Source organism: Saccoglossus kowalevskii, chromosome 3, assembly GCF_978046115.1.
Source record: "Saccoglossus kowalevskii chromosome 3, keSacKowa6.1, whole genome shotgun sequence".
In the NCBI taxonomy this organism is placed as follows: Eukaryota; Metazoa; Hemichordata; class Enteropneusta; family Harrimaniidae; genus Saccoglossus; species Saccoglossus kowalevskii.
Window position 1 is genome coordinate 10,332,910 of NC_140643.1, and position 19,565 is coordinate 10,352,474.

At 37.7% G+C, this 19,565-nt stretch overlaps 2 protein-coding genes across 5 annotated transcripts in view; one reads left to right on the forward strand and one right to left on the reverse strand.

Moving 5' to 3' along the window:
- Nucleotides 1–19,565, reverse strand: part of LOC100368796 (zinc finger CCHC-type and RNA-binding motif-containing protein 1-like) — a 43,415-nt gene that overhangs the window by 9,388 nt on the left and 14,462 nt on the right. The window contains exons 1-2 of one of the 2 annotated variants that reach the window (XM_085496756.1): nucleotides 4,251–4,522; nucleotides 3,104–3,132 (exon numbers count right to left, since the gene is read on the reverse strand). In XM_085496756.1, the coding sequence (XP_085352882.1) occupies nucleotides 3,104–3,132; nucleotides 4,251–4,334 (113 nt within the window). In that variant the 5' untranslated portion in view covers nucleotides 4,335–4,522. Of the gene's footprint in view, nucleotides 1–3,103; nucleotides 3,133–4,250; nucleotides 4,523–19,565 lie in introns of those variants that run through there. The other variant, XM_078011892.2, reaches the window with a different exon arrangement.
- LOC100368949 (protein bicaudal D homolog 2-like) overlaps nucleotides 4,511–19,565 on the forward strand; it is a 30,178-nt gene continuing 15,123 nt past the window's right edge. For all 3 annotated transcript variants that reach the window (XM_085496753.1, XM_085496754.1, XM_085496755.1), the window contains exon 1: nucleotides 4,511–4,853. In XM_085496753.1, coding sequence (XP_085352879.1) covers nucleotides 4,638–4,853 — 216 coding nt within the window. In that variant the 5' untranslated portion in view covers nucleotides 4,511–4,637. The remainder of the gene's footprint in view (nucleotides 4,854–19,565) is intronic.

Sequence of the window (19,565 nt, forward strand, 5' to 3'; positions counted from 1 at the left end):
ATGTAATAAATCTGTCTGATAAATACTTGGTTGTTTTATCTAATGTGCTCATGCGAACAAATGCACGGCAACGAAATAGTAGCGTGCCCCCCCCCCCCCGGGCCGACGTCTTGACATCGGATAGTGGGCCAGTGTTTCACGCAAGGCAAGGGTTGACTTTTTCGTACGACTTCGGTAAAAAATAAAAGTATCATCTAAAATCTAGGTAGTTTTTATAGATGATAACAGTGAGTCCGGTTACAATTAAATTTTGAAGAGATTCATCTACATGTATAAGACCGGAGGTTGCTGCGACGGTAAAACTCTGTTTTGCGGGATTTGATTTTTAATAGCACAGGAAATGCTACATGCCGGCATACATCACTGGGTCACATTTTACAATTATTCTATTCACACCAATTAAAAAACAGGGCAGCTTCCTTCATTAATGTGCAAAATATGCAAAGAAGGAGAGGGTTGTCAGTAATTCTTTAGTTTAGTTGTCATTCACTAATTATGGACGAGATAGTAAGCACGCGAAAATTTCCAAGAAAAAGAAAGCGAGGAAGAAAGAAGAAAAACGTCAAAAGAATGATCACTCCTGTCAAAAAAGATGTTGAAAGAGATGATGCTGGGTTCGTACAGAACGGATTTCCCCGTCGAAACCAGTGTCAGCCATGAAGTGGGCGAAGAAAGTTTTACCGTGACACTGAGAGTCCGATGAATCAGACTTCGATATAGTGGGTGATACTCCTGTTCAAAACGTTCGAGAGATGTCTGTATCTCGCAGGAAAATATTGTTACCTTCCAACGTAGAAGAAGAAAGTGAGAGTGAATGTCACGGCCGATCGTTTGAAGACGGCGAGATTCGACTCGTTGACATGTCACTGTTGAATGGCGCCCTAGAAAAAGAGATTTGTCAATTTTGCAAAGTAGGCAATATCTCAATAGTGGAGCGCAGGCGTCACGGTCTAGGCAGTCAGTTTGAATTTCTTTGCACGCAAGGAGATTGTATTCAATCGCAACTGAGCCAGCCTAGCTTCCCGTCATCCCGAAAGAAGGGGGCAGTTTTCGAAATAAATAGAAAGGCTGCCATTGGAATGCGAGCGACTGGAAAGGGACGGCGCGCTCTGGTGAAACTGTCAAGCTATTAGGGGTTACCTCAACCAGTAACGGGTACACCCTTTCGCCAGTATGTACGAGCTGCCTCCAGGAGACTTCGAAACTCATGGCATCATGCTTGAACTAATAAGTTTACAAACACAACGGCCCAAAAATAAATACACTGTATTTGCAAACACTTCAACTGCCAAGTGTAGTGTCTGTATTGTTTGTTACTCGCAAACAGAACCGCCCACTTTGCATAATCCAAGCTTTAATGAATGACGTCACCGTTCGTTATCAGCACAGACCGTCACAAAACTCCATAGCGTGAAAGAAAACGGCCAAAAAACAAAGTTTTTCACAGATATAAATGTCGGTTCATGATTTTTCCCCAAAAACAACTTTCAAAGCATTTCATTTACAATTAGCCCATGTAAATTTTGCTCCTAAAACGGGAGTTAACGTTGATTGAAGTTTGAAATCATAAAAGTGCCGATTTCTCGGTGTTCGGTTTTTGACAATTACCGTTGACCTAATTTTAAATGGCGTTTCAGTGAATAGCGCTACGATGTCGCCGTTTAACTTTTCTTACTCTTGGATATGTTGGCTTCATATCCGTATTTGCATATTTGCAAAATTCTATTGCGTTTTTTCACAAACCTCGTGCAAACCACCGGTATACTCTAACTTTAACACCAAAAAAAGTGCTTGAAATTTTTGATTTTCAGAAAAAAAAAAAACTTAATGCAAAAAATAGAAATACGGATTTAAACTTCATGACCTTTGCTTCAAAACAGTGTAAAGTTTTTGATCGCATGAATGACTGTAGAGATGACAATTAAAATTTTATTCACGTTAGTTAAATTATCAGCCCCGCTGATTTTCAGAATCACGTGACGCTAAAACAAACACAATGTTCACAAAATATTAATAGTAGGAACATACAAGTCAAGAGCTTTCTAAACATATATAGATTGTATGGTTTCTTGTAAAATTTATTCCGATTATAGGTGTTTACATTTTTCATGCAAAAAAACTATCCTGCTACCTTAACTATTACCGGTAGACAGATTTTGAAGAAAATATTATTAACATCTGTTTTTTCTGATTAGCAGTGCAAATGTCATTCTGGCAAATGTTTTATTTCAGCCAAATTTTAACCAATATCTTGAAAATTATACATGCTAGTCACACCAAAATTGAACTTGGTTGACATTTTATAGTGATTGATAAAATATCCAATATAATAAAGTTACCACATCATATATTTGAGTTACCCCGGTACCCTGTATTATATATTAATAACATTATAACATAATCAGTCTAATGTATGTTATAAGTTTGAACGAAATCCATCCAGAAATGCTTGATATTTGATGATTTTTTTAGCTCAAAAATGGCCACCAATCGGCCACTTTGAAAAGGATCGTCAAAACAATATATCTGTATATCTATGACATGATGTATAATAAATATTTAAAATTTGAACATAAGCAGTCAAAGCAAGTCAGAGATATGGCTCTAGAAGCCCATTCATTAAAACAAAATGGCCACCAGTCAGCTATTTTGATTCTTATCGAAAAACAAAATGATGTGCATCAAGGTCCTATAATGTCCAATGTATATACCAAGTTTGAACGAAATCCATTTGCAAACAGCCGAGAAATACTTAATTTTGATGATTTTTCAGTACAAAAATGGCTGCCATTCGGCCATTTTGAATCAGATCATGAAACAAATTGATGTGCATATGTATAATGTCATGTATGAATGAAGTTTGATTGTGACACACACAGACGCACAGAAGCAGGGAGGTCAATACATAAGTCCCCGTTTTCGAACTACGTTCGAACAGGGACTAATAAAGTGAAAACATCATATAATGGAGTGACCACATCATATAATGGAGTGACCACATCATATAATTGAGTGAACATATCATACAGAAGCAAAGAAGTTTCATAGTTTATAGTACATTGCATCATGTACCAATATAAGCAATATAAGATATTATAATTACCTAACAACTTTTCCATGTTTTTCAAAAATCTGAAATAAGAAAAAGAAAGTTAAATAATCAAAAAGCCACATAATTTGATATTCAAATATCAGTTTAATGCATGTACCAGCTATCTAGTATGATTTGATGTATAACCAAACATAATATGTATGTTTGTGGTAGAGTATGATATGAGGTATTGCAAAAATAAAGTATTTTGACATTTTATTGTCAAAGGTGTGTTTAACTGATCTTGCCGAATTATTAGCTGTACGTTCAGTTGCCGGCTGCTAATCATGGCATTGAATATGAATAGTTGTTACTTATTGCATGGAGCAAAAGATTGCAGTATTATAAATCTTGATTTTTGACCCTCTCCCATGCCAATGACCGCAATGCTTTGAATGGTATAACCCAACGTCAACAAAAACAAAATGGCGTAATGAACATAACATACGCTGGCCTTACAGCAAGTCTCAGAAGTATTGGGGCAGCCAATTTGCAAACTCGCTAGCTCGAGTTTTGACTAAACGGTTGGCTTTTGAATTTTGCTGGGGCCGGTTTGTGATCGCGTCCACTTTTGGCGAGTCTATACTGCATTAGGGGACATAGAATGTTTTTACGCATCCTCAGGCAAGACGGCACCGGCGAGATTCGAAAGCCAACCGTTCAGTCAAAAGCCAAGCAGTTAGCCAATTCGCTAGTGAGTTTGCAAATTGGCTGCCCCAATACTTCTGAGACTTGCTGTAAATCAGACGAATTGACTGTGAATCATTCTACTAGATCGGACGGCGCCCTCTGGTGAGAACCCCCAACCCCCCAATGGCAAAATATTAAATCATAACCAGAGCACCACGACCATCAATAATCTAATCATATATTTGAGGGAATAAAATAAAAATTGACTCTATTAGAAGTGCACATAAATAATTTCCTCAATCTGCTGCTGTAAGTTGAACTTGAATATTTTATTAGAATTTGATGCTAGAAATTGAAGCTGAATAGATAAACGTGGTTGTGAACATCCATGGCCTATGTAATCCGAAATAAACGTGGTATACAGAAATCTTCTACTAATTTCTCCACCTATCGTGTATTTACCCCCAAACGGTACTGACGACTCAAGACAACACAATCTATATTTAACAAGGTCTATGATTTAACTCACCTTATGTAAATCATTGTTAGTCAGAGAAAATGGAATGTTGGAAACATAAACAGTGCTCTTACTCGGTGCAAGACCTCCACTCATTCTGATATTCGACAAATGTGAATACTAATATTAGTCCAGTGTTTGCCGTGAATTTCCAATTCTTCGCCAGAATTTATAATGGACATGTACACATCTGCAAGTCACAGCTTTTTAAACACCTTTCGTTTCGAAGTCCCACGCCATTTTGTTTTCATTAAAGCGCCCTCTATTAGGATTGTATTAGATGATGACATCATAGCCGGCCTCGAATAAATTAAACATGGACGGTTCTCTTTTGGACGGTAGTTCACTCTGCTCTTAAAATACTTGCGAATTCATGATGAAATCGACGTAGCCTACAACATGACGAACACGGATTCAAACATGGATACCTTGGAAGATTTGAGGATTGAGATTGAACGACTGAACCGCGATCTTTCAGAGACCAGTCTCGAAAAAATCCAAGCGGCCGAATATGGGTTGGTAGTTTTGGAAGAAAAGCAAACACTGAAGCAACAGTATGAGGACCTGGAAACGCTTTATGAAAACACCAAACTTGAACTGCATATGGCGAGAGAGGTAGGTTATATCATAACTATTATAGTTGCCGATCCGTCTATTCGTATATTTCCAATGTTTTATCGCAATTTAGTTAGTCAACTGTTAATACTGCTTATGAAACAACACCCAAAAAAGTCGACTCGCAGGCGGGTCAGCGGATCATGCGCTATGATATGATGGTAGTAATGGAATACAGTCATCAGTACGTCCACACACACAGGAAATAGTTTATATTTCGGGTTGGTCTCGCTGTAAACATGATTGCAATCTCCTGACTGTCGGATTTTATTAATTTATTGTGGACGGATATGTCGAGCAATAACAATACCTACTCTCATCTGGGTCTCTGATAAGAGCACCGGTACGTTGAATGTGTTGTACTACAAAATAAAGAATGACCTGCAGTGAAATGAGGATGCTATAACCGATATTAAATTTGAAGTAAACTGTTATCGTAGTGTTTTTACGCATTTGGCGGAATATGTTTTTTTTTCTTCCTGTGCTCATGGTTACTGTATTAAAATAGTGTTCTGCTTGAGATGTTAGATCACACACGCAGTCAAGCTCTGACATGTTTTGGTTATGCGTTGCATTGGATATTCTCTCTCATTAGTAAATTGAAATTTTTTTTGTGAAAATTTATTAAATATCTTAAGATGAATTAGTAAAATTTACATTATTATGGGAAATGTTTTCTATTTATTGTTTTCTGTTTGCAATTATCACATTTATTAACACTTGAACAGATCCAGAGAGCAGCAAGAGTCAGACTTGTTTTAACATCATCAGTTTATGCATAGAATGTACAGAGACCAAATTAGATTTGTAAATAACATATCTTTTTCCAGTTTTTTTTAATTTAAACTGCAATGCAGGTCTACATGTAATGATGTTAATTGAATAGAAACCCTCATCTGTGCTAATTGTGGAACAATATACTTGTATTATTATTTGTTCCAGTATTCCTGCTGTTACAAAACCTCTGGCTATTTTACAAAATTCCACTGATATAATCACCAGCTGTGTCATCCTGGATAATTTAACATTTTTGCTTTAGCAAAACAGCTAATTATTGGAAAGTTGATTTAAAGTACCACAGTCTTCCTTCCACATGAAAGTGGTCCTGTGATGTGATGGATACATTGTTTACACAAAATTTGAATACACACTGGTAATACCTCATAAACAAAATCATTAATGCAAGTAAAATAACCGTTCCATGTTACATAAGATCATTCACACTTTGCCTTAATGAAATTTCATTACTTTGAGGAAAGCTCATTCTTTTAGACATGCAACATAAGCTGTATTCACGAAAGAGATCTTAGCACGTGCCAAGCGTCAGTGCCGACACATGCAAAAATGTGTGTGTGAATAGCCAGTAGAGAGCCATGATCAAACTCTGTAGTGCTAAGATTGATGTATCATAACGCACAAGAACCGATATCACACCCACAATAGTGAACTAACTGGAGTATACATTGATTCCTTTGCTATGGTTGTGAACACAAGCGCAGCTAGCTTTCCAAAAAAACTATGGTCTGATGTTGCATTAAGCACACTTAATGGTATATGAAGGGTAAATGTACCTTCACCCAATGACAAGAATGATTTCATCCTTGCCCCCTTATATGTGAAGTCAAATGAACAATTAGGCTAATGGTTTTTCACTGTATTGTTGTCATAGAGCTGAATTGACAGCATCTAACATTACACCTAATCAAATGACAAATATTGTTTTTTTTTACAACTTCGTGGTCTGTGATTGATAACTGTTAAACACTATAAATTTTGAGAGTCAGTTTTGTGGCAGGCTCAACACAGTGTTAGTGACTTCTGCTAAATTGTGTCTACCCATGTGTCATGAAAGCTCTATCACTATATCAGTGATCATCGGACAGTTTACAATAGATTCACAACTGAATATTTTGTTGCTCAGAACTTGGGGGATCTACAGTTGTTTTTATTATGTTTTGTTCATGTAATACAAATATAGAATTGCTAGTTGCAATGCTATTCTAATATGTCAATCATCTACCAGTATATAATATAATTAAGTTCAGAGCTGAAAGGCCAACCATTTTCATGGCCAAAACTGTATGCCTCAGCATATAGGAATATCAACAAGTAAACTCAGGAGGTATTAGTTCAAACTCTGTGATTATTTATCTTAAATTAGGGTGATTTATTTAATTTATGATTACTTTATGATATTTGGAGAACCCATGGCTAAATGTGGGACATGCATGCATGAATGGCTGAACTTTGTCACTATTGCTCTATTTACATTTTAAACATTTTTCATAGTTAAACTATCGCTTCTGCTACCAATTAACAAGAGATAACCTTTTGTGTGTTTATACGGTTGTGGCTGAAGCTCAGCTCGGTTAGTTTAGAGATGTGATGGAACCAGTCATGAGTGCCTTTGACTTGGATTTCTCATTTGGAAGGTCAGGCCATGTCAGGACTCAGTCAGAGTTCAACCTTGTATGTTTATTAGAGCTAAATTCCATGCATTTACATGGTTGTTTTTGCGGGGTGAAGCCAGTTGAGCTGTCAGCTCCAAACAAATGTCTCTGGGTAAAAGAGAAATTTGATAAAAGCCTGGACCATTATAAAAAACACTGATATCCAGTTTGATTCAATGTCAGCGTGAATCTTGATAAGAATAACAAATAGGATTATGACCAGGAATTCAGCCACATGTCGGCTAGATCCTGAATGCCAGAATACTAATTACAAATCTTTAGTCCTTTTAAATTTGTTTTCCCAATACAGTGACTAAGGTGGTATACATTTTAGCTCCATTGGTATAGAACAATAACATTGCAAATACAGAAAGTGCAAGTTGCAGAATAATATCGTATATATAGGGTATTTCAATTCAGAAATAAAAAAAAAATGTGCAAAAAAAAACTGCAATGGGAAACAATTTAACACAAGATTCAAAACAAATTACGAATGTGATAAAAAAGGATTACATTGAATTCTGGAAAGAATGCTTCAAAAAAACGAAGCTTAGAACATATTTAATGTTTAAAGATACTTGTATTTATCTCTACTTCCCCCTCAAAGAAAGTCACTTTATGTAAATTTAGAACCATTAACCATAACCTGGCTATTGAAACTAATAGACACACTCCACTCCTAAAAACTCTAATTGAAAATAGAACTTGCATAAACTGTCCTCATAATAAAGCTGAATATGAATACATTTCTTTATAGATTGTCATCTCTACAACAATTATCAAGATGGAATGAAGAAAAATATTGAACTCCTTGAAGAAATAGATAATAAACAAAAAACATTTATATTTCTGATGAGCAATAATAACTAAAATATGATTTACTATTACTTGTACATGTATCTTATTATTAACTAACTAAACTTTTTTTTATTACTTTATTGCTGTAGACTGATAGAAAAATTTCCAATGATGCAATAAGGATTATTATCACATTTATAAATACACTGACTATGTGCATGCTAGTGACATTTTCTCTTTCAATTCATGAGTTGAATCAAAGCTTGGTCAATAGTGCTGTGATTTCAATTCAGTGTTTTGAACATACCATATTTGCTCTCACATCTCCAATAAAGGAACATACGTTTTTGTATGAGTTAGTTGACCAATTCTAACTATTAGTTATGCTTCCTCTTTCGAATAGAGCAGCAAATATGGTACATGTACGCCCACATATTTCATATTCTGACATTACCAGTGTTTGCAATAATATATAGCCTTGCTTACATGTGTGTCACATGACCACAGTGTATATTTACAGTTGTATTATTGTTTTATATGAAATATTAATTCTGATCATCTGAGTGGACATTATCTTCTAACAGTAAGCATAATAAAACACATTGCATATAAGTACTGCTTTCATTGCAGAGAATTACAGACTGGCAAACACTTTATTATCAGCTATGACCTTTACCCTGTCATATGACCCCTTGTAAACCTTACATGTAGGTCATACATGTACATGTACTAACCCTTTTAAATAGGTGTTCTATTCAAGAGATTCATAAACCAGTTAGCAAAATTTGGCTAGCAATATCCTGCTTGGCAAAATTTGCTAACCATTTGTGTTAGAGATCTGTTGTCAGATTTTGTTAGCAACTTTGCTAACCAAATATTGCTAACTATTACCTACCGGTATACTCACTTTAAACACATTGATGGAAATGTTGATGCCCACTCCCTTCGTTAAGTAAGGAAGTCCATGACTTCACATATTTTCATGATTGACCAAGATTGTTATTTTTTCTCAACTGATTGGTCACACATGTATGAGCCTCCACCTATTTACAATACTTCTTGTCACATGACCTGCAGCCTAAGCCTGCCTGTACATGTAGTGTGGTACAGATCAAAGGGTACAGCATAACAGCTGATAACAGTATTGTGAAGACACAAATTTTATCTACGAATACATGTTGTGCTTTTAACAATAATACTCCCATGATGCATTGAGCTTGTTTATTTGTGAATCTGGTTTTAAGATTATTTTGAGAAGATGTCACCAAGATAGTGTTACAAACTGCTTTGTCATCAACATGCTTGGATATGCCATGTATAATTGTATTATCACATGTAGTGTCATTTAGCATATGATTCCTAGTTCAACAAATTTGACAGTTATGGTGATAACAAGTGTGGTTATCACTCAATATCTTTTGTTGGTTGTTATGCACAGTGTTTCCAATTGTATTGTCTCTAGTTCATGAATTTTATAGCCTTGTTATATCATTAAATAATATACTGTAAATCACTTAATTTTTATTGTGGAATGTTCGTGATTTTAGAATTTAATGGTGCCATTTGAACATCTTTTAGTGACTCCATGTCTTTCGAACTTAAGTGAAAGTTTCTATGACTCCATGTCTTTAGGACTTCAGTGAAAGGTGCTGTAACTGTGTCATTAGGGCTTCAGTGAAAGTTGCTGTAACTCTGTGTCATCAGGACTTCAGTGAAAGTTTCTATGACTCCATGTCTTTAGGACTTCAGTGAAAGGTGCTGTAACTCTGTGTCATTAGGACTTCAGTGAAAGGTGCTGTAACTCTGTGTCATTAGGGCTTCAGTGAAAGTTGCTGTGACTCTGTGTCTTTAGGACTTCAGTGAAAGTTGCTGTGACTGTGTCTTTAGGACTTCAGTGAAAGTTGCTGTGACTCTGTGTCTTTAGGACTTCAGTGAAAGTTGCTGTGACTGTGTCTTTAGGACTTCAGTGAAAGTTGCTGTGACTGTGTCTTTAGGACTTCAGTGAAAGTTGCTGTGACTGTGTCTTTAGGACTTCAGTGAAAGTTGCTGTGACTGTGTCTTTAGGACTTCAGTGAAAGTTGCTGTAACTCTGTGACTTCAGGATTTCAGTGAAAGTTGCTGTGACTCTGTGTCTTCAGGACTTCAGTGAAAGTTGCTGTGACTCTGTGTCTTCAGGACTTCAGTGAAAGTTGCTGTGACTCTGTCATTAGGACTTCAGTGAAAGTTGCTGTGACTCTGTGTCTTTAGGACTTCAGTGAAAGTTGCTGTGACTGTGTCTTTAGGACTTCAGTGAAAGTTGCTGTGACTGTGTCTTCAGGATTTCAGTGAAAGTTGCTGTGACTCTGTGTCTTTAGGACTTCAGTGAAAGTTGCTGTGACTGTGTCTTTAGGACTTCAGTGAAAGTTGCTGTGACTGTGTCTTCAGGACTTTAGTGAAAGTTGCTGTAACTGTGTCTTCAGGACTCAAGTGAATGTTGCTGTGACTCTGTGTCTTTAGGACTTCAGTGAAAGTTGCTGTGACTTCCGGACTTCAGTGAAAGTTGCTGTGACTCTGTGTCTTTAGGACTTCAGTGAAAGTTGCTGTGACTGTGTCTTTAGGGCTTCAGTGAAAGTTGCTGTGACTGTGTCTTTAGGGCTTCAGTGAAAGTTGCTGTGACTGTGTCTTTAGGACTTCAGTGAAAGTTGCTGTGACTGTGTCTTCAGGATTTCAGTGAAAGTTGCTGTGACTCTGTGTCTTTAGGACTTCAGTGAAAGTTGCTGTGACTGTGTCTTTAGGACTTCAGTGAAAGTTGCTGTGACTGTGTCTTCAGGACTTTAGTGAAAGTTGCTGTAACTGTGTCTTCAGGACTCAAGTGAATGTTGCTGTGACTCTGTGTCTTTAGGACTTCAGTGAAAGTTGCTGTGACTTCCGGGCTTCAGTGAAAGTTGCTGTGACTCTGTGTCTTTAGGACTTCAGTGAAAGTTGCTGTGACTGTGTCTTTAGGGCTTCAGTGAAAGTTGCTGTGACTGTGTCTTTAGGGCTTCAGTGAAAGTTGCTGTGACTTCCGGACTTCAGTGAAAGTTGCTGTGACTCTGTGTCTTCAGGACTTTAGTGAAAGTTGCTGTAACTGTGTCTTCAGGACTCAAGTGAAAGTTGCTGTGACTCTGTGTCTTTAGGACTTCAGTGAAAATTGCTGTGACTATTGTGTCATCAGGACTTCAGTGAAAGTTGTTGTGACTCTGTGTCATCAGGACTTCAGTGAAAGTTGCTGTGACTGTGTCTTTAGGACTTCAGTGAAAGTTGCTGTGACTCTGTGTCTTCGGGACTTCAGTGAAAGTTGCTGTGACTCTGTGTCATTAGGGCTTCAGTGAAAATTGCTGTGACTATTGTGTCATCAGGACTTCAGTAAAAGTTGCCATGACTCTGTGTCATCAGGACTTCAGTGAAAGTTGCTGTGACTCTGTGTCTTTAGGACTTCAGTAAAAGTTGCTGGGACTGTGTCTTCAGGACTTTAGTGAAAGTTGCTGTAACTGTGTCTTCAGGACTCAAGTGAAAGTTGCTGTGACTCTGTGTCTTCGGGACTTCAGTGAAAGTTGCTGTGACTCTGTGTCTTTAGGACTTCAGTGAAAGTTGCTGTGACTTCCGGACTTCAGTGAAAGTTGCTGTGACTCTGTGTCTTTAGGACTCAAGTGAAAGTTGCTGTGACTCTGTGTCTTCAGGACTTTAGTGAAAGTTGCTGTGACTCTGTGTCTTTAGGACTTCAGTGAAAGTTGCTGTAACTCTGTGTCATCAGGACTTCAGTGAAAGTTACTGTAACTTTGTGTCTTTAGGTCTTCAATGAAAGCTGCTATGACTCTGTCTTTAGGACTTCAGTGAAAGTTGCTGTAACTTTGTGTCATCAGGACTTCAGTGAAAGTTGCTGTGACTGTGTCTTTAGGACTTCAGTGAAAGTTGCTGTGACTCTGTGTCTTCAGGACTTCAGTGAAAGTTGCTGTGACTCTGTGTCATCAGGACTTCAGTGAAAGTTGCTGTGACTGTGTCTTTAGGACTTCAGTGAAAGTTGCTGTGACTGTGTCATCAGGGCTTCAGTGAAAGTTGCTGTGACTCTGTGTCATTAGGGCTTCAGTGAAAGTTGCTGTGACTCTGTGTCTTCAGGATTTCAGTGAAAGTTGCTGTGACTCTGTGTCATTAGGACTTCAGTGAAAATTGCTGTGACTATTGTGTCATCAGGACTTCAGTAAAAGTTGCCATGACTCTGTGTCATCAGGACTTCAGTGAAAGTTGCTGTGACTGTGTCTTTAGGACTTCAGTGAAAGTTGCTGTGACTGTGTCATCAGGGCTTCAGTGAAAGTTGCTGTGACTCTGTGTCTTCAGGACTTCAGTGAAAGTTGCTGTGACTCTGTGTCTTTAGGACTTCAGTGAAAGTTGCTGTGACTGTGTCATTAGGACTTCAGTGAAAGTTGCTGTGACTCTGTGTCTTTAGGACTTCAGTGAAAGTTGCTGTGACTCTGTGTCTTCAGGACTTCAGTGAAAGTTGCTGTGACTCTGTGTCATCAGGACTTCAGTGAAAGTTGCTGTGACTCTGTGTCTTCAGGACTTCAGTGAAAGTTGCTGTGACTCTGTGTCTTCAGGACTTCAGTGAAAGTTGCTGTGACTCTGTGTCTTTAGGACTTCAGTGAAAGTTGCTGTGACTCTGTGTCTTTAGGACTTCAGTGAAAGTTGCTGTGACTGTGTCATTAGGACTTCAGTGAAAGTTGCTGTGACTCTGTGTCTTTAGGACTTCAGTGAAAGTTGCTGTGACTCTGTGTCTTCAGGACTTCAGTGAAAGTTGCTGTGACTCTGTGTCATCAGGACTTCAGTGAAAGTTGCTGTGACTGTGTCTTTAGGACTTCAGTGAAAGTTGCTGTGACTGTCATCAGGGCTTCAGTGAAAGTTGCTGTTACTCTGTGTCTTCAGGACTTCAGTGAAAGTTGCTGTGACTCTGTGTCATTAGGGCTTCAGTGAAAGTTGCTGTGACTCTGTGTCATTAGGGCTTCAGTGAAAGTTGCTGTGACTCTGTGTCTTCAGGATTTCAGTGAAAGTTGCTGTGACTCTGTGTCTTTAGGACTTCAGTGAAAATTGCTGTGACTCTGTGTCTTTAGGACTTCAGTGAAAATTGCTGTGACTATTGTGTCATCAGGACTTCAGTAAAAGTTGCCATGACTCTGTGTCATCAGGACTTCAGTGAAAGTTGCTGTGACTGTGTCTTTAGGACTTCAGTGAAAGTTGCTGTGACTGTGTCTTTAGGACTTCAGTGAAAGTTGCTGTGACTGTGTCTTTAGGACTTCAGTGAAAGTTGCTGTGACTGTGTCTTTAGGGCTTCAGTGAAAGTTGCTGTGACTCTGTGTCTTTAGGACTTCAGTGAAAGTTGCTGTGACTGTGTCATTAGGACTTCAGTGAAAGTTGCTGTGACTCTGTGTCATCACGACTTCAGTAAAAGTTGCCATGACTCTGTGTCATCAGGACTTCAGTGAAAGTTGCTGTGACTGTGTCTTTAGAACTTCAGTAAAAGTTGCCATGACTCTGTGTCATCAGGACTTCAGTGAAAGTTGCTGTGACTCTGTGTCTTTAGGATTTCAGTGAAAGTTGCTGTGACTGTGTCATTAGGACTTCAGTGAAAGTTGCTGTGACTCTGTGTCTTTAGGACTTCAGTGAAAGTTGCTGTGACTCTGTGTCTTCAGGACTTCAGTGAAAGTTGCTGTGACTCTGTGTCATCAGGACTTCAGTGAAAGTTGCTGTGACTCTGTGTCTTCAGGACTTCAGTGAAAGTTGCTGTGACTCTGTGTCTTCAGGACTTCAGTGAAAGTTGCTGTGACTCTGTGTCTTTAGGACTTCAGTGAAAGTTGCTGTGACTCTGTGTCTTTAGGACTTCAGTGAAAGTTGCTGTGACTGTGTCATTAGGACTTCAGTGAAAGTTGCTGTGACTCTGTGTCTTTAGGACTTCAGTGAAAGTTGCTGTGACTCTGTGTCTTCAGGACTTCAGTGAAAGTTGCTGTGACTCTGTGTCATCAGGACTTCAGTGAAAGTTGCTGTGACTGTGTCTTTAGGACTTCAGTGAAAGTTGCTGTGACTGTGTCATCAGGGCTTCAGTGAAAGTTGCTGTTACTCTGTGTCTTCAGGACTTCAGTGAAAGTTGCTGTGACTCTGTGTCATTAGGGCTTCAGTGAAAGTTGCTGTGACTCTGTGTCATTAGGGCTTCAGTGAAAGTTGCTGTGACTCTGTGTCTTCAGGATTTCAGTGAAAGTTGCTGTGACTCTGTGTCTTTAGGACTTCAGTGAAAATTGCTGTGACTCTGTGTCTTTAGGACTTCAGTGAAAATTGCTGTGACTATTGTGTCATCAGGACTTCAGTAAAAGTTGCCATGACTCTGTGTCATCAGGACTTCAGTGAAAGTTGCTGTGACTGTGTCTTTAGGACTTCAGTGAAAGTTGCTGTGACTGTGTCTTTAGGACTTCAGTGAAAGTTGCTGTGACTGTGTCTTTAGGACTTCAGTGAAAGTTGCTGTGACTGTGTCTTTAGGGCTTCAGTGAAAGTTGCTGTGACTCTGTGTCTTTAGGACTTCAGTGAAAGTTGCTGTGACTGTGTCATTAGGACTTCAGTGAAAGTTGCTGTGACTCTGTGTCATCACGACTTCAGTAAAAGTTGCCATGACTCTGTGTCATCAGGACTTCAGTGAAAGTTGCTGTGACTGTGTCTTTAGAACTTCAGTAAAAGTTGCCATGACTCTGTGTCATCAGGACTTCAGTGAAAGTTGCTGTGACTCTGTGTCTTTAGGATTTCAGTGAAAGTTGCTGTGACTCTGTGTCATTAGGACTTCAGTGAAAGTTGCTGTGACTCTGTGTCATTAGGGCTTCAGTGAAAGTTGCTGTGACTGTGTCTTCAGGACTTCAGTAAAAGTTGCCATGACTCTGTGTCATCAGGACTTCAGTGAATGTTGCTGTGACTCTGTGTCTTTAGGACTTCAGTGAAAGTTGCTGTGACTTCCGGACTTCAGTGAAAGTTGCTGTGACTCTGTGTCATCAGGACTTCAGTGAAAGTTGCTGTGACTGTGTCTTTAGGACTTCAGTGAAAGTTGCTGTGACTGTGTCTTCAGGACTTTAGTGAAAGTTGCTGTAACTGTGTCTTCAGGACTCCAGTGAAAGTTGCTGTGACTCTGTGTCTTTAGGACTTCAGTGAAAATTGCTGTGACTCCATGTAGTGCACACTACATGTACATGTGTACCATCATGTGTACTTTTTTGAGCTGGTTTATGCATGTGTGTATGTCAACATGTCTGTACTGTTGATTAATACTGTTAACCAAAGATACCTTTCATGCATGTTTTGTTTTCAATCAAGCCATTATTGACTCCCGTGTGCGAAGCACACAATGGGAATCTTTGCAGTTAGTGTGGTTGGGTGTGGGTGTGTGTGTATGTTTGTGTGTCCGTCTGTTCCACTGATATCTCAAGAACCATACAGTGTACATGGATTTTTGATGAAACTTCGTGCAATGCGCAGATTTGATTAGGTTTTGGTAAAAATTCATGCATATTAATTACTTAATTTGCATGATAATTAGCTGATTTTTAGCTGTTCTATGACTGTTCCGCTGATATCTAAAGAACCACTCATTTGATTTTGATGAAACGTGGCACATAGATGCTTTGAACTAATGCACAGATTTGATTAGTTTAATGTTTTTGGTAAAATCAGTGCATATTAATTACCTAATTTGCATGGTTAATCAATTTTCGGCTTTTCCACTGATAACTCAAGTTCTAATCATCACATTTCAATAAAACTTGGTAGGACAATGCACAGATCTGATAGTTTTTATGGTAGTATCAGTACATATTAATTACCTAATTTGCATATTTAATTAATTTTCACCTTTTGATATTAGTAGTAATCATCACATTTCAATAAAACTTGGTACATAGTTACTTAAGGACTGTGCAGAGACCTGATTAGTTTTTGGGTAAATATTTGTGCATATTAATCACCTTATTAGCATAATTAGTTAATTTTCATGACCTAATTTGCATAATTATTTAATTTCCATGACTGTTCCACTGATTGGTAAGAACCACTCATTCGATTTTAATGAAACTCATCACATGTCAATGAACCTAGAACTATGCAGAGACCCAATTAGTTTTTGGTAAATATTTATGCTTATTAATCACCTAATTAACATAATTAACACTGATATCTCAAGTAATGATCATCACATTTGAATAAAACTTGGTACATAAATAAATTGTGGGTTAAAATCTGTTCATATTAATTCTATAATTAGCATAATAATTCATAATTTTTTGGTTTTAATCACATTTCAATTAAACTTGGTACATAGATATTACATTACGCAGACCTTATTAGTTTTACATTGCGCAGACCTTATTATTTTTACATTCAAATCTGTTCATATTAGTTACCTGATTTGCATAATTAATTTTCAGCTTTTCCATCAATATCTCAAGTACAAGTATTTTTGAATAAATATTTGATGTGTCTCCAATACTCTCAGCACACGGGAGTTCTTTCTAAGCTTTCTTTCATATTGTCAAATCATGAAAATTCCTATCGGCCAAAATATAGGGTTATAGTGTTTTCAAATTAAATGCCAATGAGAAAAATGTTTCTTGTATCCTGTTTAACAAGACTTAAGCTTCAAATTTTGGTTACAGTGTGAATGTAGAAGATTTATGTGGCTGCACATGTGTTTCTTGATCTGTTGTGTCATGCTGTAGAGATGCACGTATGGATCCTAAAAACTTGATAGAACTTCTGAAAGGTTTTTGTAAACTGCTTTACTGAGACATTTTTTTTCACAAATCAGGAAAAAAACACAAAATCATTGAATATACATTTGTATGGTTTAGATTTTTTAGATATCACAGTGACTATCGAAAAATGTACATCTCTATTAATACCTTCCAATTTTCACATCACAATAAAATGATAGCCACAAAAATGAGTTAATATCCACGATTCACATGTTAATCTATTACCATAGTGTTTGCTATATAATATTCGCTCCAGGACAAAGCTTGAGCATTGTCTTTATTTTGCATATCGTAAAAATTCGATTAATTCACGGTAGTAAAAATAATTATTTTTCCAAGTGCACGAATTAATAGCGTAAAAACGGAAATTATTCAAAAAGGAGCTGTTTTCATAAATTTATTAGTGATTTGTTTTGTTTTCCAATGAACACGATTACAGGACGTTTTTTAGTGCCTCTGAGACTCGTGGCTTGCGGCATTCATGGCGTATAGTCGGGCAGAGAACACGCACTGCGTCAAGGACCACGCACCATGTTACATTTGAAATGAAACAGTGAAATGGCAAAGGTCACTCTGTACACAAACAAACAATGAACACGTGGCTACAAAGTAGTCGTCTGGCTGCACTGCCTTTTTTTATTTTTCTAGGCATCGCCCGGGTGATGTTATGGCAGATATTACGAAGCCCATCTTGTCTGGAAAAATAACCCTGCGTTGATAAACATGGTCTCAGAAAATGTTTAGAAAAAATAATGCTTTGCGTTGACCAAATATAATCATGCAAAGTATAAATTCAAAGTGTTTTAATACATTGGTGAGAGGTCGCATCACTAAGAAGGAAAAGCAAGCCAAAGTCGAAACGGGGTGCATCATAGACATGACACAACACACGCTGCGACAACTGAGCGATCAGCGACATCATTTTGGGACGCAATTGAACTTCAAGAACTTTTTTGCGAAACTTGTTGCGCGGCGATGCTGACATCAAGTGTGTGTTGACCGAAGTTTGACCCCAAGTCACGCGCTGAACTGGCGCGTCACCTTAGCAACCTTTTTTCTTTTCGTGTCCCGCACGTCAAACTAGTAAAATTTTTATTATATCCGAAGGTACTGTAATTACGCAACTGGTATGCAACTCTGTACTGGCTTGAATATATCAACTTGAACGTCATTTACTTAGTGCATTGCTTTTCTAATTACGCAAATTTGTTTACAATATTGTACCGGCTCTGTACTTCGTTATGTATTGATTTCATGTACATGTAATTAGTTTTTTTTTAACTATTGTTAGGGCACTGACCCAGGGTATTGGGTCTGTGAATATTTCAATATCACCGACTTGATAATGCGTTGCATTCATAATAATTACGCAAACATAAACATACCATACATCAAATAAAATTTTACTATAATATAATAAACTCTGGGCAGCGGACTTCGATCGCATTATTCACGTACATTTCGACTGAACTCTAATAACCACGCATTTGAATTACGTGCGGCACTGGGCAATGACATCCCGAGTTCATGCACTGATATTTAAATTCGGGCCACCCAGCTTGATGCAAATCAATATAGTTACTTGTCATTTGTTCGAAAAAACTTTTAACTCTCACAAATACCATGGACGCGAAGAGTTAACTGGGGGTTAAATGAAAGTGAACGTCTTTCTCGGATAAAAAACGCACCAGTACAAGATTATGTGTGCAAGGTTAGATTTATAGAAGGTACATGACCGTTTAACTTGTTTTTTACCGAATCCGGTATAATGAAAATGTGACACGAGGTCAATCGCCCGACCAATCAAAAATGTCAATTTATGCACCGGTTCACTTAAATGACGTAATAAAATAATGGCGGGCACATGGTCGATGCAACCCTGTGGACCAGTGACGAAAAAGCCCTGTACACTGTGCCCTGTACTAAGCTTTCCATCACGGGAAATTCGTAATCGATGTGCTGACCGATGGATATTCATCGACTAAGTAATAATCTTGCCCAACATCTGTAGTGTCGTGGGGGAATGATTTGTTTTACGTCAAATCTTTACCGAACCTAAACTGCTTGCTAACTGAAAGACTGTGATGACGGAGATCATCTGCGATTGCGGCGACACCAAGTACTGATAACATAAAATTATATGTATATTTTTAATGTCTTCATGCAATATATTCTGAGTTATCCACTTTATTCTGGCCTGCGAATTAATAGGTTACAATTTTAAACATGTTTTTGAACGCCGCGAATTAAAAGGATACATTTAAAAATTAGCGTTCGAAAATAAAATGGGTGCGTGAACTAATAGAGACCGTGAATTAATCGAGTTTTTACGGTATATACAATTTCCTTATTGATTTTTTTTTTTTTAAATGCATTATATATTAGCACTTGCACTTACAAAACAAAAAGTCAGGGGAGACAGTGACAGACAACAGTGACACTCAATGTCCAGAACTGTCGTCTGGCACGAAAACATTTAAAAAAAAAAAAAAAAATCGAGCATTGTAGTCATGATGCTTGAAAGGTGGAAACACAACTATGCTACATAAATTATTAACTTTGGAATTGTATAAAACAATTAAAGATTTTGCAAGTGATATAACAATGTTATAAAGTGATAGAAGCAAGAAACGAACAATGATACATGCGTATTTGTTACTAATTTTATACATATC